We start from the raw sequence: 27,172 nt of genomic DNA, 5'->3' as shown, positions 1-27,172 counted from the left end.
AGGCCACCAATAGTCTTACAGGAAGTGCAGTCTCCTGGTTGCACTTGAGCCAACTTCTCTGCTGAAATATATCAGCAGCATATAATATTTCAATGGAGACCTGCAGTGTGTTTGTGGGTCATATTACAGTGACTTTATCATATGGTTGGGTATTTTCTGTTTCCTATGATGTCATGCAATTCCTGTAATGTGTACTGGATAATAATGTAGCCTGGGGGATGCATGAGTCGAGAGTTTCACTAATTAAATTGCTATTCTTGCAACCAACTATTGCAGATGGGCCTGCTCCTATTATTAGTTATTTCCTCTCACTTTATTTCATGCATTAGTAATGTGCAGTGATAGAGTGGGGAGTGCTTTTGTGATGTAGACGAATGCATAATGTGCACAAAAACAGTAGCCTATAATCTTAAATATAGACTGCAGTGGCCGATGAGCAAAAGGCTATATCAAAGATCTCCTGACATGTTTTAAGACATAACATGTAATTGTCTAATATGTTTTCCCCACACAAACAAATTCTTCAAAGCATGATACCCAGGCATTCTCTCTCATTGAAAAGTGTAGAATCTGTGAATAGGCAAATGTGTTTTAGTTAGACTAGCTAACTGACGGGAAGTTAACGTTACTGCTCTAAGTAAATACATAGAACAGGCTAACCCCATAAAATGGCGAACTCTTGTTTTTACACTTCGGGTTTATTACATTATTAAACAAAAGTGCATTTTAAAAGTGCTTGTAGATTTGTTTTGCCTTTGGATAGAGCCAGGCTAACGTTAGGTTAGCGTTTCCTGTCTTCGTGCTAAGCTAACTGTAGCTAGCTTCATGTTTAACTATCGTTAACGTGAAAGGAGTTATTGTTAACTATTGGAGTTGTATCAATCTTCTCATCTTGACAAGAAAGCCTCAGACTTTTCCTTAAAGGTAAGACTTAACTCTACACATAGCTAATGTTAATTGAATGTTACATATTTCGACAGTAGTGAACGGTCAAACATGAAGGAAGGTTATATTAGCAAGGCACATGAGTGGTAGGACTTAATATTATTGTAACGTTACAAAGTGTCCATTATTTCTGTTAAATGCATAACATTGACGTTAGCATCCTGTATTTGAGAGTCCTCCTCGTGCCTCCTCCAGCTGCAAACTGACACTCAAAATGGTGATTTTCCTGTCGGTTTCCTATTTTTATGAATGAAGGCGGAGGTCGTGAGCTTTTGTCATTTTCTGGTCTTAACCACCAGGGGGTAGAGCAACATGCAGAAAGAAAGCCTCCAATCTCTCTCACTGTTCAGGGCTGTGCGTGTGTCTCCCTCACAACATAAAAGCGACGTTCAGGGCTAAAAACTTGCAATTCATGGCATGGAGAAGTCAGCGAGCAGCTGCAGTCCTCTGATCTGTGTTAGGTTGAGCAGCAGATCATGGTCTGAACCCAGTTATTATCGAGCCGAAACAAAGCCTCGATCGTCTAGCTGCTCGAGTGCATTTTTTTCCTCTTCCCTGTCCTCTTTTTCTTCTCCTCGGTGAAATCTGATACAACATCAGCGGGTTTTTCTATCTAGTTTGGGTGGCAGATTCAGGCTTAGTTGGCCTGTGTGTCTCGCAGTCCAAGAGTAGGTTATCAAGAGAAAAGAAACATTCTGCTCATACTGAAGCGATTCAGATGCCGTCAACTTTGAGCTAGAGGGACAACCCCTAAACCCCGTTTTTACACGAGGGGTAGACACACCGTACATCTCTGTCGTCTTCCACTTCACGAAAAGGACGGGTCTCGGTAAAAGGTGATCGGAGAACTGACGGGGACCATGGCAGCTACTTTATCGGCGGAGGAAGAACAGGTAGGCCTTAAGAGTCTTTATGCTTACACGTCTTGCTTTCTGTGTTTCGTCGCCCTAAATGCCCCAGCCTCGGCCCTACCTGGAGGTATATTAGCCCTGAGCGCACCGCGGCGAGTGGCGATGGCAGTGCGCAATGGATTTGTTGCGAAATGGTCCTGAATGCGGAGCGGAAATATTGTATCGATTTCTGGCGCTTTATTGCTCTCGTTGCATCACTGTCAGTTCCTCTCCGGCGGCTATAAGCTTAAAGTGTTGCGAAACATGCCAAGCTTGCCTTTATCAGCCTCCACAGATGTAAAATAGGCTATTCATTCCGGGGTCTTTAAGAGTTGGTTATTCGTGGGCACAGACCGTGATATTACACCGGGAACGGGTTTGGGGGAAGAGTTGGAAACGCTGTCTGGTTACACATTTGGGTCATTCAGAAATGTAGACAGTAGAAACTTCGTTTAAACTCTCATGCTAGTAACGTGGCTTTGAAAAACCGGGTAAACATTCACACATTCAGTCCAATTTCAATGATAGGAAATGCATTTTCCTTTTTTATTTGGTGGACTTATCAAAGCACAGAAGAGTTTATAATGTGAGATGTTTAAGTATGTACCCCATTAAAAAGCGGTGAACTCAGTTTTGACAAGTTTTCCTTTTGTTACATGCCTGAATATAAATAGTAACTGTAAGTTACTGGCTAAACATATATCTTAATATAGATTTTATACTGTTTTGTCAAGTCATCATCACTTGGCTTTATATGTTTTAAGTTGTATGTGTTTAAAATTGATTTCACAGTCCAAAGTTATTTAGTTCAATTTGTAGAATGTTTTGGCCTTTGTGAAAAATGACTACTTTATTACTTCATTACTTACGTGATTGATGGAACTGTTGCAGATGAACCGATTTCTGTTGATCGAATAATTGAATAATCGCTTCAGCTCTAGGTTTAAGTACCTGTATTATGCTTCATGGATTCATGCCCTGAAGGCTTGATTTACTAGCCTGGGAAAACCCTGATGAACTTCTGGCAAATTTGAGATTATCTCTGAGAAGGGTCTGGTGTCAAACAGGCTATTGATTTACTGTTGTGATTAATAGACTAAATCTGAATCTTTCCAGCTAAACCTAAATTGCTAAACTACTATTTATTAGAATACTCTAAATATGCACAGTGGCAGGTTTATAGGTACACCTAGCTAAAAGTAATGCAGTCTAATAAAACAGTCCTGCAATAAATCCATACCTTCATGAAGCAGGGTTCAATGTTACGGGCAAGTGAAAAACAATTCTACTTGCCCGAAGTCAGTTTATAATTTTGTGGATTTATGAGGACTATGGTTAACTGCTCCTACAATCTCTGCATGGTAAATTGACACAGCTAGCTAGACTATCTGTCCAATCTGAGTTTTCTCTCACACGACTATTTTTGCAGTGGCTCTGTGCGGAGTTTAGCACCGCCCATGATGATTCCGATTGGTTTGAAGAAATGCCATTAAACCACAGCACGTTTTCCTCCCATCCCTGAATGCTATGTGGAGTAGCCAGACCCTGCTTCAGCGCGCTTTGGAGGAAGGTCTGGCAAAGCGAGACTATAGTTGTTGTAGCAGTTTGTGTTGATTCAACTTTATGGTCTGTTTTGGAGGCTGTTTATTTGTATTGTGTAATACAGAGAGGTGTCTCTAATATTTTGTACACCTCATTTACATCAATGAGGGTAAACCTTAAAGTTAAATCAACACCTCTCTGAAACAGTTTCTACTAAACTGAACATTATAACCTTCATGAAGGTTGGATTTATTGCAGGACTGTTGTATCAGACTGTATACGTTTTTAAGTTAGGTGTAGGCCTATCTAATAAACTGGCAACTGAGTGTAAATTGTAGTTTGTAGTTTACATTTGACCAGTCAAAGCTATATTGGCAATAACTGGTACCAACCATAAGAAATCCAACATGAGCAAATAGACTAGATACTGTTTTTGTAAAATTTTTTGTTTTGCTCTTAAAGAACAGTTACTGTGGGGGAATACTAATCAGTGCAATATCTAGATTTTGAATCTATGTATGATTTATTCGAGTCTTCTTCTTTGGTGCTTTGGTCACGTGCATGCCTTCTCTTCCCGCTGACTCCTCTCATCATCTGGCGAGAAGAAAGCCATATCTGGCTACTCCATTTCCTGTGTGAGCCAGGGCCCCCGCTAGGGTACCGGACGCCCTCATTACATCCACAGCCTTGTGGGGGGTGTTTGGGTGGAGTGTGTGTGTGTGTGTGTGTGGTGTATGTGCGTGTGTGTGAGGCAGGGTGGCTCTCTCGGGAGCATACACGAGTGTAGTGTGGAACTTCATTCTAAAGGCAGCTGTTAAAAGCATTTCCACAGGACTCGGGGGAAGGGGGAGTTTATGAGTTACAGAGTGCGTTTGTGTGCGTCTATCATGTGCTTCAGAGAAAATGTGTGTGTTGTGTGCCTGTGTTTGTGTGTGTGAGTCTACTCCCAGGAAGCAGTGGAGTGGAGAAATTGGGGAATAGGGAGAGAGTGACGTCATTGACTTCCTGTTTTGGTATTGACTCGTGCCAAATTGCACTCACTGAAGTGAAGCAAAGCTGCTTGGCACCAGCAGTCATACATTTGTAAATAGATTAGCATTGCATCTGTAATCAGATAGATTCTGGACAGACAATGTCAAGGGCAGCCATAAATCCTTTTTTTATTTTTTTAAATATAATAATAAAGAAAATGCAGTAGTTCTGTCTGATCAAGGTGTAATCATGACACTGCAGTAACCCCCTACAACTTTCCATAACCCTTCAATAGAGTGTCTTTTTCTGGAGACAAACAACTCCTTCTGGCTGGAATGTGAATACAGTGGACAGTATGTCAATACTTGGACATTAATGGCCAATTCCTGTAACAAAGGATTATGATGTAAGTAAAACAATTTAAAAAAAATCCATTTGTGTGCCAGTAAGCCAGCATGTACAATGCCATTGCCCTGGCACTGACACATTAAAATGGAATTCAGCTATTAATAAAAAATGATTTAGGCTACATGTATTAATAACTCAAAATGTGCATCATCAGGATGGTCTATAGAGTTGTATTAGTGATTGGAAATATGGATACAATCTATCACAGTACAAGTAGTTTTGAACAAATGATCAAAATCTTCTGGAAATTCAAGAAACTGTTTTTAAAGACTATTTGACAAATCATGTAGAGCTGACTCGATTAGTCAAACATGCTACAAATTCACTGGTTCCAGCATGTCAAATATGAATGAATCCTGGTTTTTGTAGTCTTTTGTGATAGGTCACTGAATATCTTTTGGGTTCCGTACTATTGGTCAGACAAAACAAGCAATCTGCAGACTTCTGAGTGTATATTGTCATTTACTAGGGAGTTGTAAATGAGTAAATAAAAGTGATTTCTGACATGGCCCTCGTCTCTGTGTGGCAGCAGTTGTTTTCTGATGACATAGTTCTCTTGGTCAGGGTCCCCAACCTGTTTTGACCCATGGACTTGTTTGTAGGGCTGGTTGGCAAAGAACCAACTTAATTCACTAACTCACAGCACCGCATGTTCCTAACCTAGTGAACCTAATCAATTAGTTATCGACAGTCATTGTCAACACCACCGATGAACAACCCCTGACAGCAAACTGGATTATGTAATGTCAGCTGTTTATTGTTTAAATGTTTCACTCAGCATTTGAGAACGACAAACTCAGGACATGAAGACAGCTGAACCAGTAAAATATAAAGACTTGTGATTACATACAGACTAATTCTGTACTTCTCCAAACCGACTTGTCAATCTGTTTAAAAATGTATGTCCGGCAGTTTAAGCCAGAAATAAGTGTTTCAAGAACTTTGAGGAAAACCTATCTCGCCATATCAGAACTGGAGCAAGTCAAGCAAATATTTATGCATCTTTCAGGAATTGAATAGGTCACTCTTCCGCAGTGAGTCTTCCAATGCAGTCTGGTGTGCTATCATGAAAACAAACTGGTTCATCCTCAAATTCCACTCTGGCGGATATGGCCCTAGTGCAGAAAAACCAAACAAGACTGGCTTCTCCAGGAACAGAGGGTCACTGCCTGGAGTTGGCAGGCTCTCCTTAAAAGGCTAAGAGAGAGAGAGAGAGAGAGAGAGCAGCTGTCAGACCATTGAAATCTTGGAAACCCGAGTGTACTGTACCTGACAGCAATCTGACAGGAAGTTGTCTTTGCCCTGAAGGATTAACGCTTCACAGTGCAACAACAAAGAGCAGACGGCCCACATTTGATGGAATTCATGTTAAAGGGCCGTACCAAGAAATGTGATTATTCATCTGGTAAAGCAAAGTAGTAGTAATAATAATAATAATAATAATAATAATAATAATAATAATAATAATAATAATAATAATAATAATAATAAATCCACTGAACAAAGTACGGAAACAAAAACTTTATTTTCTTCAGAAGAAAACCTTGTTTAACCATTTCACCAACTACATTTTCTAAAGTAACTCCAGATTTAATGTATTTGTTGACATATATTAGTCTTACTGCAGTTCTCGCTGTAAATAATTTTACAGTATCTCCCGTCGTTAGTCTTTTTCTATTTGTCGTGTTTACCAAGTTGACAGAACTTGATTTTTGTCCCATTCCAGCTTGATGCAACCTGAACAAAACTCACTTTTAGGGGACAGAAGATATAAGTCAGAAAGTCAGCCACTGTCGTTTATTGTCTGAAGCCCTGAGTCATCATCTCCTTTGTGATTTCCACCAGATCAATTGCAACAAATTGTACAGCCACTAAACTCCTTAGATATTGAAAAAAAAAGGTGAGTACACCTAGTGACCCAAAGAAAATGTAATAAAGGGAGAGATGTTAAAATACATTTTGTGGAACATGTCTTTACTTCTTGGTTGTCTTCTGGAATGGAGCTGGCTAAGCTGCAGAACGGACGTTGAACCCTTATATAATAACATGCGATCGTATGTTCAAAGATGGTTTCTGGCAAGGGATGTGGATGACTTCCTTGATCTTTCTCTGGCTGTCCACTGGCTCCTGGTCAATGATTTTGACCCTTTCCCAGTCGATGCTCTGGCTGGTTTTAGCATAGATAGTTAAACAAGTGGACAAAGTGACGCCGTTGTTTTCTACGGAGACCAGTGAAGGCTATTAGAAGCACTTTTCCGGTGATGGCTGAGCGTTACTGCGCAGACTCCAACTGAGCTTGATTACGTAGATGTGACGTGTGCAACCTGTCTGAAAGTTGGAAGTCTTCTGGTAGCTGTGCCAAGAGAAATCTCAATCATTTCCAATCTTGCAGAGACGGAGAGCGTAGGTGTGTGTGTATATATAAGGAGATAACATAGACACAGGCTAATTATTGCTAACTAAAATGCTAGTTAACATTAGTAATTAAACTTAAACGGCTAATATAAGTCGAAACTGCCTGCGAGCTTCTCCTGTACTGTGCGGTAATTCCTCTACTATGCAACAGTAAGTCGCGTGGTTATGACACAATCGTTAGCCTAATTTTACAAAAATGTCTGCTACAGAGCCATAATGTGAGATACAAGGTAATGGAGCCTTTTATACATTGTTGTTTCTTTAGAAATAAACAATGGACAAATGAAGTCTTTAAACGCTTCTGATGTAAAGTTATTCGCTGTCAAAGTGGCGCCAAAATGAATGGCAGTCAATGGGATGCTAACGGCAGGTGATCGCTTGATAGCAACAAAATGGCTCCATAGGAGCTACGCTTTGTGGACGCTTGCTTACCCCCTTGGGTTTTAGTCTGGTGTTCACAGACAGATGGTGTCACAGCTCTCTATTTTCTGGAAAAAAAAAGACATGACCTGGTAAAAAACTTTTCTACTTTTCCCAAAAGTCAAACATAAGATGGTATAGTAGAAAGTTGACTGAAAAGAGACCCATGCTAACACAAAGTATAGGTAGAGTTTTCTATTTGGAACTGTTCTGTCATGGTAATACACCCAGTTTTCCCTGTAACATATGTCATTGTAGGCTCGTAATGTGCCGTTCATAGTTCTGAGGTCTGAAAAATAGTCAATTTATGTTTTAAATGTCAATATTGTATGCCAATATTGTGGAATCCGCTCCGATAATAATCAGAGATCCATTCTGTACTGCACTGAAAAGCTCCGGACACAGATTAACACCCCTCGCCATGTGAATCGGATATGAAACGACCTCAGCCCTGTCAGGTGCAATCATCCCTCATCCCTTGCATGTTAAAGCATCTGAACAGAGCAGAAGCTGCAGGCCCTCCTGTCTGTGAAAGCACTGGCTTTCCTGAGGAGAGACAGTGGCATCCTGTCTCGAGGCTCAGCGCTCGTCAGTGATCGTTTTGTATTACTAAAGCGCTGTGGACTCCCAGAACTTGACTTCCTGTCTCCCATGCATGCCCCACCGCTGCTGTGCCTCACAAGAGAAGTGGGACCCTGTGTTTAAAGTGTGAGCTTTCATTGCCTCCTGTGTCGCCTTTTGACGATTCACTGGGTGCTGACTCGCTAACTCTGCGGGTGCTGAGGGTGGTGGGGGTGGGATCCTTAGGGAGTGTATAATAAGAGCAGAGGGGAGGACAGGAAGCCTCTGAAAGACTGCTGGCTAAATGCATAAGTTATTTGTAAGATTGGTGGAAGGCCTTTATGGTAAACGCATTTTCCAAATTACAAGTGCAGTGTATGATATCAATTTTAATGTATTTATTTATTTATTTTTTTTTAAGATTTGAACCAGTGTCTACGATTATTTTGATTTAAAAAAAAAAATTAACAAATAACCACATTTTGTAAGCAAGGAAATCTTTATCTATGTGCCACTAGCACATTTTCGGCCACAGCAGGTAGCTGTTTTCAGTGGACAAGCTCTAAAAACAGACAGTAAGCTACCTCCCAGCACCAAATGGCAGACGGACACAGTTAGTGACTAAGGCATGGAAACGTGGACGATGGTTCAGACAAATATTTAGAAATGATGTTCGGGTCGGGCTCGGTCACATCAGCACGATAAGGCATTTGTTGTAAAATGGTGCTGCTGCTCCTTTTTAAGAGAGCTCAGTGCATGTGGGTGTGTGTGGTAAGTGGGCAGAAGAGAGATAGAGAAAGAGGAAGCAGACTTGTTGTATGCAACCAGAGCAGAGTTGGTGGAATAAAAGTTTAAGTTTTGTACACAGTGTGTCCGGTGTCCGAAATAAACCCCAGACTGAAAGCCAAGTTCATTCATTTGCTCACCAGAAACGGGATTTTAACCCCGACGGTATTCATTTTATAACGTCGGCCCTGGAGGTAACAAGTCTCCCCTGGTTTTCTGATCACGGTCGTAAACGAAGCGAGCAGGAAAGGTTAACACATTAACATTTTAACGTGCGCTTGTTGCCCCGGGTGGGCGCTGATGCACTCATCTGTTGACATTTGCGAATGCCTTCCTACCGTTGCTTAATAAAAGCGGACTTTCCACACAAAAATGTACAACGTACAACCTACATGTGTCATTAGTATGAGGAAAAAAATTAGATTTTAACTGTGTCTGGCTCGGACACAAATTTCTTAATGCCGCTCGGGCCGGGTTCAGTCACGGCTCTGTCGGACGCGGGCCGGGCTCGGACAGAAAAATTCGGCCCTATCCAGACTCTATTAGTGACTAGCTGGTGAATATGCGGGACATTTAGTGGCTAAAGAGCCAGATTTGGTGAGTTGGTGGAGACCCAAAAAGAGCTAAAAGACCAGTGAATATTGGACTTATATCTCCAAATGAATGCTGCTGTAGTGTCTGCTGGATGTGTAAATAAGCAACTGTTTGCTAACGCTGATATTTTATCAACTTACAAAGTAAATAATGTCAGTTGTTTCCACTGGCCCCAAGTGGCTGAAAAAGTAGGTTTAATATACGCTACATTTGATTTTGTGAATACCTGATATAAGCTTCAAAACTTAATATTTAAATCTCACAAAAAATTACTATGAAACTAAATAGTAAAGACCAAACACTCAGTTGTCTCACTAAGTTTTTTTGTTTTTATTTAATATGGGAGTCTAATTAATGCCACATAATCACCAGTAATACATCTTAATGTCGTCATTTTTAAGCTCTTTTCCGCTTTGCTCTTATAGTGTTCTTTCCTGTGGCTGCAGCCAGATTTCACACAAAACAAATTAGCATCTACATCCTAGATGCACATGTGCAAGCTTTACCATCACAAAGTGTAATGGCCAATAAATCATCTTCTTCCTGGAGAAGAAATCGGACACAAATCAAACCTAAAACCCTTTTAATTTCATTGCCATTAGGGTCATCCTTTCACCAAACATTTGTTATCAATAAAGAACTACTTTATTAGTTGATATCTCAGCACTCAACAACTACACATTACTGGTTCTACTGCCAAGTACTATTAAAACTATAAGTATGTTGCCCTGTCATTATTGCAGCTTCATGTGATAAACACCAGTTCAGCAAGATTCCAGCTTCTTCCCCTCTTTTGCACTTCCTTTATAAAAAACTGTGAACATTGTTCGCTCTGAACTGGAAGATATATAATTTTTTTTTACTTAACAAAATTTCCTGTTCATCTACATACTGCAATTTAAATGTGTCACTCCTCAGTTTTACTTGATTTTTAGGGCCCGAGCGCCGACAGCGGCGAAGGCCCTATTGAAACTGAAGGAATTATTATTCCTTCTTTCTTCCAGCAAATTAATTGCCTTTTTGAGGGGCTTAACATACTCAAAAACTCACCAAAATTCAAGTCTGGTGAAAATGTACGTATTTCAAGGGTTTCGGGAATAGGCGCACAAAAAAATGGCTCGCTAGTGCCCCCTACAAAACTTAAAAAATGGAGCCCCTGCAGTGCGTTTAACATAGATTCACGAAACGTGGTACACATATGTAGCATGTCAAGACGTACAAAAAAGCTCATTGGAGCCATACCCTAAACCCAACAGGAAGTCCGCCATTTTGAATTGAAAGGTCAAAATTGGTGTGATTTTGGCCAATTCCACATGTCGTACTTTAACTCCTCCTAGAGATTTCATCTGATCAACTTCAAATTTGGTCTGTGCCATCTTAAGACCGTTGAGATGAAAAGTTGTTAAAAGAAACTTTTCGTCATAGGGCATAGCCGTGGTGGGGCGGCCATTTTGTGCGTTTCGCCATCGAAAACAGGAAGTGGGTGTAACTTGAGTGTACATTGTCCAACTGGCTCAAAACTTTTCATGATTCATAAGAGTCCAACCCTGAGGACAAATAAAGGCTGATATTGACTCAAAGTCATAGCGCCCCCTTGTGGCAAACAGAAGTAGTCCCAAAACTATAGATGCTATACTTTAACGAACTCCTCCTACAGATTTCATCCGATGGACTTCAAATTTGGTGTGTACCATCTCAACACCTTAAAGGTGAAAAGTGATTAAAAGCAAAACTTTTCGTCAAATGGTGTGGCAGAGCCACGGCAGCCATTTTGAGTGTTTAGCGCAAATGCATGGCCGCAAGGATCGGTGTCCGCCTGTAACCCCGACGCGCGCAGAGGAGCGAGGGCCCGTCCAACGCTGCTTGCAGCTTTCATTTTATTTGGTTCCTTCGTGGCTTTTTACAAAGTGCCAAAACTTTCCCCAAGATAGCTGTGGTTAACACACGAGATGAACCAGCAGAAATGAGGAATAACTTTAGGTTGGCTGCACAAATTATAGTTCACACATTTAATTTTGTACCTCCCTGTGTACGGTATATACATTATGTAAATGCACTCAGTGAGCAGACTATACAACAGCACATGAAACATTATCATAGATTTCTTACCAGGCCTTAAAATTGTGTCAAATATTCTGTGAGGCTGTTGTGAGGATGTATGAAGTTTAAAGCCTAGTTCCACTTCCTTGCTGTTTGACCCTTCGATTATGGAATACAAAGTTTGTGACCACATCTGTGTCTGTTTCAGGCTACCAGGCAGTTTCTGGAGGAAATCAACAAGTGGACCAGTCAGCATGGAGTGTCACCACTGTCCAGGGAATTGGCCGTCAAGTTCCTCATGGCTCGCAAGTTTGACGTCCTCCGAGCCATCGAGCTATTCCACAGCTACAGGGTAAGAAGGGACCAGAGAATCCTTTAGATTCAAACTAACTTGCAGCTGCTTATGTATATACAACAGCAGAGCAGTGGTGACATAGCACCCTCTTGGAAGTCATCATCTCTTACATAGTGAACAACTTGTCCATCTAAATACAATCCAGTAGACACAGGAAGTTTGTGCACTCCCTATGTGGGCGTTGGATTTTGCAAGTGATATTTAATGTTAAATGTTAGCATATTAATTAGCTAACTAAGTGGGCAGTTCACACTATTATCTCTTTATAAACACCTATGAACTGCACATCAGGTCACAAAATATAGTCAAAACTAATTTTGGTAATATCAAGCTTTAGTCTTAGACTTTACCAGTTTCAATTTAAGTTTTTATGCTTCTGAAATTTGCAAATGAGACCAATATGTTAGTTTTGGATATACTGTAGCCTATACACATTTTGGTTGTACTTTCAAGTATTGGAGTTCCCCTGTCCATTAATGTGAATGTTACATAGCCCAAAAAAAAGACCTACATTAGCCTAGTGTCATTACTCTGTGCTAACGGGTGTTTTTATAAAAAACTTTTACCTTTTTTTTGTCTCTTTTCTCGGCCGAGCTCGAGGTCATGATTTAGGGAGACCTCGTGACAGTGATGCTCATGGCATGAGCTATGGCTTCTGTCAACAGGTTCAAACTAAGTTAACAAAAGCCCAAAGTCGCTTGCTTTAACATTGTTGGCCAATTGGAAAGCTATAACAGAGCCAGAGGAGGCAAATGTCACGAAGAAATAGTTTTTGATGCGTTGGCTCATCTCAAGCTTTAACTGTTGAATTCTGTTGTTTTGGTAAAAACATAGTTTCCAGTTTTCTGTAACCTAAATTTAGAAACTTATCTATCTCGTCAGTCAACACTTTTTTAGTTTCAACGTTATCAAAAGAATCTACACCCACGTTGGAACAATTATCTCATTATACTGAATAGTATTTCCGTTATTTCCACAGAACCACTTGTATTATATTAACTGCTTGTCTGGATGACTATAACACAACTGCAAAGTTGCTTCTGACACCTAACTGCAGTTTACTACTTATTGTGATTATTTCAGATAAGGGAAGAAATAACTGATGACCTGTTGCAAAATGAATAAAATCAGGTCAACATGCAAATGTATTAAAGGGCCTTTTTTTTTTTGGACAAAGAATCTAACAACACAAAGATACAGGTTGGTCCAGAGGTAGAAAGGTGAAGGTCATGTTGTAGAGCATCTTTACCACACCCACAGCACAGTAACACAAGGCCTTTTTCATTTACCAAATGTCTTCAAAAGCCCTTGCCAAGCAAGAGATCGCCTAAACAGATGCACCAAAAACCTGGAGAGACACACACACACACACACACACACACACACACACACACACACACACACACACACACACACACACCAGAGAGCTTTGAGCTTATGGCAAAATAAGTATTGCATTGTCATCAGAAAAGCTCATTGGTTGGTACAGCTGAGGTTATGAGTTGATGAGGTTAGATTAAATTAGGAGGAACATAAAGTTTGACAGGGAAGGATGTGTTGGGCCTGCATGCAAAACAATATTTAACACAATGATAGATATTATTAATATAATATTTCTAATGTTGATAAGTCAAAGATTTGGAATGTGGTTTCTCTGTACATTAGGTCATTTATTTTCGGAATCATTTTTTAAGCGTTTCATAGAAAGGCATAGCTGTTATGCACCTATAAACATTTCTGATCTCCTTTTTGTTTCCTGTTTGTTTGCTTTGCTCTTAACCACCTCCCTGTGGAGAACAGTAAACTGAAACTGGACCAAGTTTAAAACATGTGTGGGAGTGTCTATAGCAGCTGGCTGTATATCTATAAGATCCTGCTATAAGGACGTTGAGAGGCCATCAGCCTCTCAACTGCCACAGCGTAGCAGTGAAAATGGCTGTTCACTCCATATCACTGAAATAGCCATTGGTGACCTTGGTGATATTATTACCTTCGAACCGGAAAAATATGATCAAGATGAAACCTCTAGGGCAGCGCCTGTGGATCATACTGCAGGTCTCATTTACTTTATGATCTGAAAATAACCTCTAGATAATAACATAATCAAGGCCTTCTCCTCCGAGCCACGTAATAACTACCAGGAAGTCGAGGATAACCTTCATTTTATCCCTAAATGGTCTATACTGCTGTAAATTTAATTCTGGACAAATCTTAACATGCAAATGGGGTTCATTTGCTCAGATGTGCTCGGGTTTACCCACTGCAGCACACTGAAAGTTCATAGACGTCTCACACTAACTCTAATGATCTGAATAGCTTCGAGACAGGGCAGGATTTTACCTACTACGTTTTTAAGTAATGTTGCTTCAAACACCAAGGTGGGTTCTTATTTCTGCAATAAATAGTTGGCCTGCATAAACTCGACTCGTATATGAATGCCTTGACTGTGACTTTGAGAAGGATTTAGTCTCCCCTGCCACGCCACAGTTCATTTAACTTGGTTTAATGCTGCGTCAGCACCGGGACCGAGGCCGGGGACAAGTAATTTGTCAGAACAAACTAAGGGGGAAAGTTTCCAGTGAAGTGTTTGTTTGGTCTTGGGGGGGGGAACGTACAAACGGGCCAAGCTGGCATTAAAACTGAGGCGGTTGGTCGTGCGAGTAGGGTCTGGCAGGAAACAACATCAGTGTGTTGTATATAGTATCATCTATTGTAACTGCTGCGTGAGTAGTTTCAGCTAAGACTGTAGCTGTATTTTAATGAAGCATGTAATCGTGTAATTTTGTACGTATATCTTAAAACAAAATGTAATGTGTATATTGGTGAACTTTAGAGGTGCTGGTAGGTGGATTTCCTTGGTCCCAGGTCATTTTAACTGTTTCAGTGTCATCAATCATTCTCGAGACAAGTCTCAGTTGTCAGGTCCATGTCTTGCAGTAGGCTTTAGGTCTATTTGCAGAGCTCTGATAGGACATGTGTGTGTGTGTGTGTGTGTGTGTGTGTGTGTGTGTGTGTGTGTGTGTGTGTGTGTGTGTGTGTGTGTTGTGTGTGTGTGTGTGTGTGTGTGTGTGTGTGTGTGTGTGTGTGTGTGTGTGTGTGTGTGTGTGTGTGTGTGTGTGTGTGTGTGTGTGTGTGTGTGTGTGTGTGTGTGTGTGTGTGTGTGTGTGTGTGTGTGTGTGTGTGTGTGTGTGTGTGTGTGGTCTTTCTTTCTTATTTGTCTCCATTACCAATAACACAAAAAAATCACACTTAAAAGAACATGTCTTCTCAATCAAATGGAAAAGGCTCTATGAAAACCAAACTGTTAAAATCAGTGTAACTGAAATTATGGGGAAACTATTTTGGGTTTGATTACTTTTCCTCCAGCTAGGCAAGGTTCATCCTGTATTATTTCAGAAGAATAAGAAACCGTAAATGTAAATGACACCTCCCATGCTTGGCTCTTTCAAGTTGTTCAAGAAACTCCCACTCAACCTCCTTGGAGGTGTTGGAAAAAAGGAATGGAAACTTTGCAGAGAGGGATCCTCCTGGCAGGAAAAGTCAGGCGGGTAATTCTCTATTGTTCACAGAGAGGAATTTACCTCAAAGTGACTGCCTGTTATAGTTACTCCACAGCCTGACTTCACCTGCTGTGCTCTGTTTTCTTCAGGAAACGCGTCTAAAAGAAGGAATCGTCAGACTTCAGCCTCAGGAAGAACCTCTGCGCTCGGAGCTGCTCAGTGGAAAGTTCACTGTGTTGGTAAGGTTGTCCTTTTAATCTCCTCTACATTTGGCATCCCTTAAATGGAAAAGCTCAGTCTAATGTCATGTAACATGTAACAGAACAATTTAAGGATAAGGCAGGCAAAATTCTATAATTTTCCTTATTATAAACAAATAAATGAAAAGACAAAAACCAACATTGACTTAATCCTTCTGACAAGGTGTGTGTGTGTGTGTGTGTGTGTGTGTGTGTGTGTGTGTGTGTGTGTGTGTGTGTGTGTGTGTGTGTGTGTGTGTGTGTGTGTGTGTGTGTGTGTGTGTGTGTGTGTGTGTGTGTGTGTGTGTGTGTGTGTGTGTGTGTGTGTGTGTGTGTGTGTGTGTGTGTGTGTGTGTGTGTGTGTGTCCGTCCAAGGCCTGATATAGCTTATTCCTCCATCCCATAGACCTCCACTGTTGTCCAACAACTATTGGAAACATGAACAAGGAGACAGATTGTTGCATGTTCTTTCATTATTATGATGAATGGGTACTGTTGTTTTTTTTGATCACACATACAATGTCTTGATGTCATGTATGCTTACTAGAGCACCAAATCAGTATTAATTTGCAGCTGAAAATAGTCCCCAGATCTATTTACTCCTACTGCGTAATGTTTGCTAAAAACTGCTGTGCCCAGCTCTTTTAGGAAATGACTTAGCCTTTCTTTTAAAACTACGATTTGTTGACAAGAAAAATACAGAATAATACCAGCCTTATCCTTAAATGTTCAAATTCGGCTGTTGCTTATCACATTAATCACATATTTGTGGGAGTATTGTTGTAAAAGGCTGCTACTCTGTTCTTGGTTTCAGTACATTTCTGATAGAATGATGGGGGTGGGGGGTAACAGTTAAACATGCTTCAGTTCTGTCCTGAATAGAATTACTCAGGCTAACAAAATGATTCCCTATTCAACACTTTACGATTGTTGGGTTGTTGTTGGGATGTTTTTCTTCTTCCACGTGTTAACTTTCAGAAATGTTGGTTTTTCTGGACCAGCTTGGAAATCAATCAGTCAGTAACTTATACTTCAAAGGATCCCAACTTGAAAGGAGCTCACTTTTCATTGACAAGATTTAGGGCTTAAAGCTGCAGTAGGTAAGATTGTGAAGAGCCAGGACTTTGCCAACAAATTTGAACATCGACAACTTCTCTGTCCCTCCCCCCTTTCTGCTGCAGCCCAAACCGTCTCCTAAGCCCCTCCCACACAGCGGAGTTTGACAGAACTGCCGGCATGTCAGACAAGATGTTCAATAACTAAACACCAACACAATGTTAACTTTACTCACCAACAGTAAAACGATGCTAACTAGCAGGCTACCGTTAGCCATTTCAGCATCATATCAGACCGACCACTGTGCTAACGTTACTATCATCCTCACCAACGTAGCTTTGTGGACTTTTGACTACTAATAACCAAGTGAAAGATAAATCATTCATGGTAATTATGTTACCTGTTGAGAGGAAATGTGGCTACATCTGCATCGTTCTTCAGATCTTTAAAATCCTGCAGCCACACCACCTCTGAAAAGCCACTCCATTAGTTTAGAGTTTTGGAAAACCTTTCTGCAGCTCGTGCGCGGGGAGGGGGGAGGGGAGAACGCTATGTATGCGTGTGCCTGAGCAGTGATTGACAGGCAGATAGACCACCCCTGTGGCCCTGATTGGAGAAAATCGACCGGGAGCGGTGGAATTTTGCCAATGGCACTACAGGCTGTAGGAGGTGCCAGAGGAGCTGTCTTTTTTTTTTTTTTTTTTTTTTATATACATAATTCATGTAGTTCTACTGGAACATAGGGTCAGTTTCAGCAAATATGACAGAAAGTTAGTTTTATAAGACTTACTTACTGCATCTTTAATGTACAAATTTTGAAAGCAAGTTCTCATAATGAGGATTTAAGTCTTTTAAGGGTGCAAGTTATTGATTGACGTGCCAATTGATTTCCTGTGCCAGATAAATTGAGCCTTTTGTCAGCCAAATTGCAACCATAAAAGATGCACCACTTCCAGTACACACACTCCCACTCTCTTGCATTTCCCTTCTCTCTTCCCTGTTGACGTGTCACAGTGGCATTGATGCCGCACATCCTTTTGTCTGACGTCGGAGGTCTCCAGCCTCAGCAGCGGGCTTCATATCCTGCCTGAGGTATTTTTAGCAGCCCATGCCCGATAACACAGGCATATTTGCTTACAAAGTCAAGTCAATTTATTTATAGAGCACATAAAACCAAACTATGCTGAACAAAGTCCTATACAAAGATATATTATGTTATAAAAACAAAGGAAGACAATAAAAATATAGACACAATGATCATACAAACAACACACTTCTAGACAAATGTCCCTAAAGTAAATCATACGGCAAAGAATAAAAATGTGTTTTAAGACGAGACTTAAAGATCTCGGCAGTAGAGGAGGACGGTTCTGAAGTGTCTTTGGACAGCAGCTTCATTCAAGTGAAGAATCTCAAGTTCTCTTGACACCAGCAGCCTTAATTCTGATCAGGTTTGACATGGACCATATGTCCTGTGTCCCTCCTCAGGAATTAAAGAGCTTTCAATATTGACAAGAATTGTACCTCCTGCTGAATCGTTGACAGCCCTTTTTTTTCTTTTTTTGGGGGGGGCTGGGTGCCAGTCACCAGCATATGAACTTAAGTGCCCCCCTGTGGTCATTGTTCATTCTTCATTTTTGCAGAGTGTCCATTTGGCTTCCACTTAAAACCAGGCCCAGTTAACTCCTACAAGTGGCTAAAAGTACCACATGACTTCTATGAAAAATACATCTGTCAATCCACTAGTAACATTTTCTTCAGATATCGTCATTCATGCATCTAATGAGAATTTCAATGATAGTTATTGGAGATGCAGGAAAAAGTAAAGAAAACTGAATGAATATGAATGGTAATATTGTCAACAGTCCAGTGCAGTTTGAGTTGGTAGTACCAAGGGGGCAATTTGATCACACTAGGTTGAATGCTGACATAACCTGTTAACCTGTTTTTGTGTATTCCAGAGTGTGCGGGATCCTTCGGGGGCCTCCATTGCCTTGTACACGGCCAAACTTCATCACCCGAACAAGACAGGCAACCATGTGGTGCTTCAGGCCCTCTTCTACCTCCTGGATCGGGCCGTGGAAAGGTGAGGACTGTGGGTTTTAGGTAGATAGTCTGAATATAAAATAAGTTGTAATAAAATAGAAAAACATTTTTGTTTAAAATTATTGGTGAAATGTTATCTGATCAATACTGGGCATCCATTTCGCCCTAGAATAATATGTCCTGCTTTAGCATTGGAATCTGGTGCAGATAAACCAAATATTTCACCCAATTTATTTCCAAGTGGGTTAGTTTTCTTTGAGGGAATCCTGAACATGTAATACCAAATTTGGCTTTTAATGTGACTATTAAGACAGCTTTCACCGTCTCCCATGGTATCTATACTGTATTTGAAGTTCTAAGTGCTATTTCAGTATGCTGTCTATTCCCTGAGTTGGAAGAAAAAAATCATTTGCCTGCATAAGTTAGTTGTTACCTGACCTGTTTGTTAGGATGTCTAAAACATTAACAGAGAAGTATTAATGTCTGTTTACCCACAGCTTTGAGACCCAGAGGAACGGCTTGGTGTTCATCTACGACATGGCGGGCTCCAACTACACAAACTTTGAGCTGGACCTGAGCAAGAAGATCCTCAACCTGCTCAAGGTTGGACTTACAGTGCTGCATTTTACATATATACACATACAAATGTTATGTGTGTACTGTAAACGCCAAACAAAGACAAATATCTGAGAAATGAGATGCATGGTCCTGAGAAATACACAGGGTAATATTCACAGGATTGGATGTAAACTTACTTATTGTAAACCGTACTATGTATATTGAAAGGAGGTAGGTTGAATTATCTGCCATTGTTGAAAATGATTCACTCCTTCCCAGGGTCAGGTTAATACATAACCGTAAAGTTATGTCTTCAATTCTGTGAAGAAGCAGATTGATTAAAGCAGGGTTGGTGTCTTCGCAGAATTTCGAGCCGGTCCAAAGGGCAAGATGAATGGCTCACTGACTGGGTTGACAAGCATCAGAATGATTTAATCCATACAACATGGCTGTGTAAGATGTAGGCATACTTGCAGGTACAAAATAGGCACCACTCTAAGTGATTTGGGCTTTTAAGGAGTAAATAACACAGGCACTTATGTGGCCACATCAGCATGAATGGCATGCATTTTGTACCCACATATTGATTTGACTGTAGTAGAGTTGTGCTCATCAAATTCAGAACAACCACAATATAAAGTGAAAGATAACGGAAAGAGGGCGAGCTTCTGCGATTGCTCTGTCCAAGTCGTGTTTTGAGAATAAACTACTTTTATTTCAGACCCAACAAAGTAGCACACAATTGTCTAAATCATGACTTTCAAAGAAGAATGAAATGCATCCTGTTGAATCCGATATAAATTGTAGTTTGTTGTGCTGTCTCTCTCCACCAGGGGGCGTTCCCTGCCAGGCTGAAGAAGGTGTTGATCGTCGGGGCCCCCGTTTGGTTTCGAGTGCCCTACAATCTGCTCAGCCTGCTTCTCAAGGAGAAACTTAGGGAGAGGGTAAATGGAGGAGCTAATGTTCTAATACTTATTCTAATGCGTGTTTACAATGATACTAATTGAAGAGTTTTGAAAAATTCTGTTTAGTTTATTCGGAGTAGCACATATTGAGTGAGCAGGGAATTCAGTGTCATTGATTGTTGCAAGTGGTGATTTGATTAGGGGGTTCTCTCTAACCACTTATCCACCCTGCTGCCTCATATATCCCTGGGATGTTAATGCTTGAAACACAGGAGTCACCACCATCACCCTACCACACAGTCCCTGAAGAATTTCATTAGTATGGATTTCTTTAGTCGCCTGATGGTCTTCTGTAAATTGTGTTTTAGGATTATTCATGAAAAAAAAAGAATAAACCAACCAACAAATACTCTTACATTAAAAAGGGAAAAAGAATACAGAATACTATTTGTCAGCAATTTCACCCTCCACCAAAGGATGCCAGAGTGAACTACATTTTTTACTATGTGAATCACATCTGTCGGTCCCTTTCGCCTTCTAACTCCAGGTTCAGATGGTGAAAATGGCTGAGCTGCGCCAACACCTCCCCAGAGACTGTCTCCCCCAGCACCTCGGCGGCCTGCTGCCTCTGGAGTCCTACAGCTGGAACCAGCAGCTACTGGCGGGCCAGAACGGCCGGGTAGACCCAGTGGACGAGCTGGTGGGCATCCCCGTGGAAGACTCTTCCATTCACGTCCCCGGACCCGAGTCCATGCGCCCACAGGAGCTGCTGACGCACCTCGGGAGGCTTCAGCGCTCGGGCATCCATCAAGAGTATGAGGAGCTCCGCAAAGAACCGCCGCCTGGAACCTTCCATTGTGCACAGTGAGTTTACAGCAGCAGGCATACACGCCTGCTTCAGACTTCAGGGATCACATTTGGAGTATTGGTGTTTAATTACCAAAGTGGGATCATTACTCAAAACAAGGAATTATTACACAATTCTCTTACTTATTACTTTTTGTAAAAGCAATGAATTAGTTTACTTTTCACCTGGGAGCAATAGAGTGACACTCTAAAATGATTGTCCTAGTTTAGGTTACTTGTGTTCATTGGGGTGAATATTCCTTGTGGACCCAAGCTCACACTACTAGCAGAGGCAGACAAAATGATAATCAGTTTTGTTAGAGCTGAAACAAATAATTGATTAGTCGATTAATAGAAATTTAATCTGCAACTAGTTTGATAATCATTTTAACATTTCTTTTCAAGCAAAAATGCCAACAATTTGATGGTTTCAGATTCTCAAATGAGAGGATTTTATCTTTGTCATGTATAGATTTTGCACTGTTGGCTGTATACAACAATCAATCCGGCTACCAAGCTGGCTACAGTAGTAGTGTCATTAGTACATGTTGGTATTATTTGTTTACAGATCAGCTTACAATCAGGAGAGGAACCGCTATGGAGACGTCTTGTGCCTTGATCAAACAAGAGTTCGTTTGAAAGCCAGAAGAAACGAGGTTGGTGCTTTTTTTTTTATTAATCTGTCTGTCTGTCTGTCTGTCTGTCTGTCTATCGGTCTGCACATTACAGTCAATGTACAGTTACAAAAGAAAAAGCCAGTTCATGATTACTCACAGATGCCAAGAAATGTGCTAAGCTTCAACATTTTGAAAGGCAGCCACACTGCCAGTATTCTGATTTACAGGCTAGCTGGTATTTCTCCAGAAAGTGCAACCAGAGTATTTTTTCCATTCTGTTGTGTTTACTAAATACTCCATCCGGCCCATATAGATAACTGAGCTCTACAGTCTCATTCAGATCATAGAACGATTCCCCTTTTAGTGTTTTCTTGAACTGACGTTATAAACTTCACTTTGTTCCCACAGAGATCAGACTACATCAACGCGAGCTTCATGGACGGCTATAAACAGAGGAATGCATACATTGGTACTCAAGGTATGAAAACTGTCACATATTCTCAGTTAATGATCTGTGGATGGCTGAAGTAGTTAAAAGATACTTAAACACATTTGTGTGTATAGATGGGATACATGTAATAAATAAAAGTGTGTGTGTGTGTGTGTGTGTGTGTGTGTGTGTGTGTGTGTGTGTGTGTGTGTGTGTGTGTGTGTGTGTGTGTGTGTGTGTGTGTGTGTGTGTGTGTGTGTGTGTGTGTGTGTGTTCTGAAATGATTTTTTGTAAAACATCACCGTGTGGGTATGCTTGGCAAGAGGTCAAATGGACAGTGATGTTGTTTTTTCGTGAAGTGCTAATTTTCTGAAGATATCTAGGGAGACTTTTTCAAACTGACAGAATAAGCTGGTGGACCACAGGTACTGAATGTGCAAACAACAATGCACTCTGAGGTGTGATTGCAGAATTGTTAGCAGTAAATGAACAGTTGGGCGCCTGGGTAGCTCACCTATTAGAGCGCAGTGGCCGCAGTCTCTCTCCCTCTCTCTCTCTCTCTCTCTCTCTCTCTCTCTCTCTCTCTCTCTCTCTCTCTCTCTCTCTCTCTCTCTCTCTCTCTCTCTCTCTCTCTCTCTCTCTCTCTGTGTGCGCGCGCAGTAAATGTCCAAAAGTAATGGATGTCTTTTATTAGTGTTTGGTATACGTGAACAGTAGCTTATTAAACTGCTTTGTCATGCAATCAAATGGATATGCCCCATTACACTGATGACTGAACTGAAGTCATTTAATGTGCTTTGAATCTCCTGTTGTACTTGTGTAGGACCACTGGAAAAGACCTACAGTGACTTCTGGAGAATGGTCTGGGAGCAAAATGTGCTTGTTATCGTCATGACAACCAGGTAATTTAGGTTGATTTTTAACAAATGCCAAATATGATTCCTACTTGTTGAGTCAAAAAAAAGGTGTCAGTTTTTCCTCTTTTAAGGTTAGTCTGAATTAGAAGTGGTACTTAAATGTATTTAATCCAGTATGTCCTGTCTCTGTGCTGCAGGACAGACGAGGGCAGTCGGAGGAAGTGTGGACAGTATTGGCCTCTGGAGGAAGGGGGACAGGAGGTCTATGGCCACATGGCAGTGGTTAACCAAAGGGTGGACAACCACACCCACTACAACCACACCACCCTCGAACTGCACAACACTGAGGTACAGCCATGGAACACTGCGAGAACATGTATTCCAACGGGAAAGAGCATACCGGGGACGTTTTTCATGTAGCGACAATATTCAGTTTGTACGAACAACAAAAAGCATACTAGTTGCAAACATGTATAGTAGAGTCCAATATATTTTTCAGTTTTTCAAGTTTTGCCAACAAATTGCTATAGTGAGATCCATATTCCCTCTGTGGGGCAGATGGAAGCAGGATAAGCAATGTAGCCCAGGCATAAACAAAGTGTTAATTAGTCAAATTTAGAGGTGCTGGTAGGTGTTTTTCTTGTTATTTTTTTATTTATTTATTTTTTATTTTTTATTTTTTTACTTTGCACAGAGCCAAGCTTGTTTCTAGTCTTTACTTTATGCTAAGCTAAACGCATGCTGGCTCCATTTTTATATAGAGCGTACAGACATGAGAGCGGTATTGGTTTTCTCATCTAACTCTTGGCAAGAATGCAAGTAAGCATATTTCCCAAAATATCAAACTGTTCCTTCATCCAAATTTCAAGAGTATAACGTGCAAACTAAGCATATTTTTTTTTTTTTTTTTTTTTTTTTTTTTTTTTTTTTTTTTTTTTTTTTTTTTTTTTTTTTTTTTTTTTTTTTTTTTTTTTTTTTTTTTTTTTTTTTGTTGAAAAAAAAAAAATTTTTTTTATTTTTTTTTTTTTTTTGGGCTCCTTAAAAAAAATTTATTAAAATAAAAAAGAAAAAAAAAAAAAAAAAATTATTTTTAATACTTTCGGGGGGGGGGTTTTGGGGTTTTCCCCCGTTTTTTTTTTTTTTTTTTTGGGGGGGGGGGGGGAGGAGGGAGGAGGGGGGAGGGGGGGGGGGTGGGGGTTTGGGGGGGGGGGCCCCCAAAAGGCCCAATGGTAGTCCACTGCAGTGCAGGGATTGGGAGAACAGGTGAGATCCTGAGATTGTATAAATATTTTTTTTTTTTTTCAAAATAAAAGCTTGACATCCGACTATTGCCATTTGTCATTGTCTTCATCAGATTGTTTTCAGATAAAATATTTATTTTGTTAAACGCACATATTTCCAGAACTGAAAAAAAGTTTTGTGAAATTGTATATTATGAGCTTCAGGGCTCGGGTAATATGGGTAACAGAGTGGATGAGATTGTGAAGGTTTAGACCAAATTTCAACACAAAAAGACTTAATTTGCCTATTTTTTTTTTTTAAGACAGTAATAACTGTCAGTGCTTCATTGTCCCTTCTTAAAAAGTGTCGCTGCTAACGAGGTCCCGTTGTTTGCAGGTACCTTCTGTGCCCTGGACATCTGTCTGTCCCAGTTACAGGACGTAGGCTCACTAAATGTATGCCAGACAGTGCGACGCATGAGAACGCAGAGGGCCTTCAGCATTCAAACCCCGGACCAGTACTACTTCTGCTACAATGCCATTTTGGAGCACGCCCAAAGGCAGGGCCTGCTCCCAGCCAATCAGTGAGCTTCAGCCATGACTTTACCAAATTAATCCATGAGCCCTGAGATTTCTGCAGTCAATCTGTTAACCCCGAGCTGTGTTGTGTGACCAATTTGTGAACCCAGGAGAGTTATCTTCCTCACAGAAGCTGTCTTTTTTAAACTAGGCCATTCTTTGACAAGCCAGACCAAGACAAGACGGTGACAAAAAAAAAGGCTTCAGTGTTGACATTATGTTTCAGTGTGATAACCTTCTCGCTTCCAATAATGTGACATTTTGTTTATGCCGAACATATCTCAGACAATACGTGGTAACGTGAACAAACTGCTCTTGTGTTGTGCAGTTTTGTGGTATGGTCAGGCACATTGGGTGAAGTGATCGCGGTTACGTTCACTAACCTTTTTTTATATTTATTTGCAACTTTTAAACTGGTGGTTTAGGGGACCTTTTTTAAAAGGAGTACTTCACCCCAAAATAAAACTTCAGTCATTATCCACTCATCCCATATCAGTTAAAACTCCACCAAAGTTTGTATGACTGCAAAACAGTGATTTATTTTTTTTTATTTATTTTTTTTATTGTATTTCAGTCAAAGCTCCTTAAATGCTAAAGTTAACTTAGCCATTGTGTGCCAAAAAACTGCCGTTGAAAGTTTTTTTTTTTGTAGCCAAATGCCCCATAGGCATAATTACTGTACACAGACAAAAGTATCTTGGTCAGGTGCATGAACTAAGCACTAAACTCAATTTAATAGTTTTGAAAAGAGCTGAAGATGGAACATCAGAAGCTAATAACTTGTATGCTTTTTTCTTTTTATGTACAAATTTATTTATTGGAGTTTTAAGTGACATGGGCAAGATGTAAGTTAATGACACCATTTTTTATTTTGGGGTGAAATGATCCTTTAACTAAGTACACCTTTTTTTTTATTCCAAATAGGGAGCTTGATTTCCACGGTCATCCAACAATAATAGTTTTTTTTTTGATAGGTAACAGTTTTTACACCTCCTGTGTCCAGGAAATATTGCTTATTGCATTTTTAGCACACGGTATATGTCACGTAGATGGTACGAGCCAGTCTCAGGAGTGTCGTGCTGAACACGAGGTGAAACTGCTCAACCGGTTATCAAAATGATTTAGTCAGAAAGTCTTTTGCCAAGAAGTGTTTGTATTCCTTTGAGATTGCATGATGCATTCTCCTCAGCCTTAGTAAAAGAAACCCTGAACGGCAGTGAGACGGGTGAAGCACATCCAAAATGACCTGCCTGTAAACGGCTGTTAAGCCCCTCTGTACTCTTTAATTAAATTGCTGTCCATGTGAATTCCTCTTTAGTTTTTGATTTTCCAAATTCATCCACTGAAAGCCTGACCTTCCATCTCACCTAAATATTAAGATTTCCTGACTTGCAGTACAGACAGTGACCAGTGTCTAGCCTATATGGCCGCCTTTTCTCACTAGCAGTGCCATCATGCTTTAGTGATCGTGGGAAAGTTATCGGTTAGCACCCACCCACATGCACACACATTTAGAGCAGTCTAAAGTGACTATGCCATTGAAGTGCACATCTGTGAACATCTGTGGAAGTCATCAGAAGTCATGAGTAGTGCAATATTATTATTTTTTTTTTACACAAATCATGTCTTAGCACTTTTAAATAACTATTCCCAGTGTGCTCTGAGATTAGTCATCATTGGGATGACGCAGAACTTAAATCTGTAGATCTGCATGTGATGCTGGGATAACTTGATTGTTAAATTTAGTAATGCTGAATTATAAAACATTTAGTGACATTTTGGACTTACTGTAAACATCTGCATAGAGCTCTTTTGGGACAAATCAAGAGGATTTTACAGGGAACCCAGAAATTAATGATAGACTAGCTGGATAAGCATGCACAAGTATGTGCCTACACCCTAGAGTCCTTCTTGGGCACTAGTCACAAATGTTGTCTTAAGTTTATTCTCATAATTATTATTGTGTTACTTTATGTTCTACAGACTGTGGTTGTAATCAGTGCTTTCATCTGGTCCCAGTATCTTGCCATTATTATAGTACATGTACAAAAATGTCTGTTATACTGTACGTTGCATTATGTTGTTGCCGGGTGAAAGAAAAAATGTGTTCTTTGCTACAGAATTCATATTGAATTTGCTTGTAGTGAAGCATTTTTAAGTCTGCCATCCTCATGCACTCTGATTTTAGAATTATTTTTCCTTTCAATGATGGACGCAAAATGTGCCCTATTTTATTTTTCTATTATATTCAACTACTGTATTCATACAATTACCCAGGATATACAGTTATCTACATTAAATTTATATTTGTTCTATTATAACCTATTACTTTATCATTCGTTTTGAGTATTGAATCAAGCTATACTGTATTAAATACAAACTGTCAACGTA

The 27,172-nt window shown here is 40.3% G+C and overlaps 1 protein-coding gene across 1 annotated transcript; it reads left to right on the top strand.

The window, feature by feature from the left end:
• The first annotated feature begins 1,259 nt into the window (after positions 1–1,259).
• On the top strand, positions 1,260–27,172 carry ptpn9a (protein tyrosine phosphatase non-receptor type 9a). The gene is made up of 13 exons (XM_039808176.1): positions 1,260–1,838; positions 11,782–11,925; positions 15,578–15,667; positions 18,685–18,809; positions 19,267–19,372; positions 20,161–20,271; positions 20,780–21,096; positions 21,647–21,734; positions 22,104–22,173; positions 22,949–23,027; positions 23,180–23,401; positions 24,181–24,245; positions 24,600–27,172. The coding sequence occupies exons 1-13, from the start codon at positions 1,806–1,808 to the stop codon at positions 24,788–24,790; spliced, it is 1,641 nt and encodes a 546-aa protein (XP_039664110.1). The 5' UTR covers positions 1,260–1,805; the 3' UTR covers positions 24,791–27,172.

This window comes from Perca fluviatilis, chromosome 8, assembly GCF_010015445.1.
Source record: "Perca fluviatilis chromosome 8, GENO_Pfluv_1.0, whole genome shotgun sequence".
Taxonomy (NCBI): domain Eukaryota; kingdom Metazoa; phylum Chordata; class Actinopteri; order Perciformes; family Percidae; genus Perca; species Perca fluviatilis.
The sequence above is the reverse complement of the archived record's forward strand: the minus strand, read 5'-3'. Positions and strand labels throughout refer to the sequence as shown.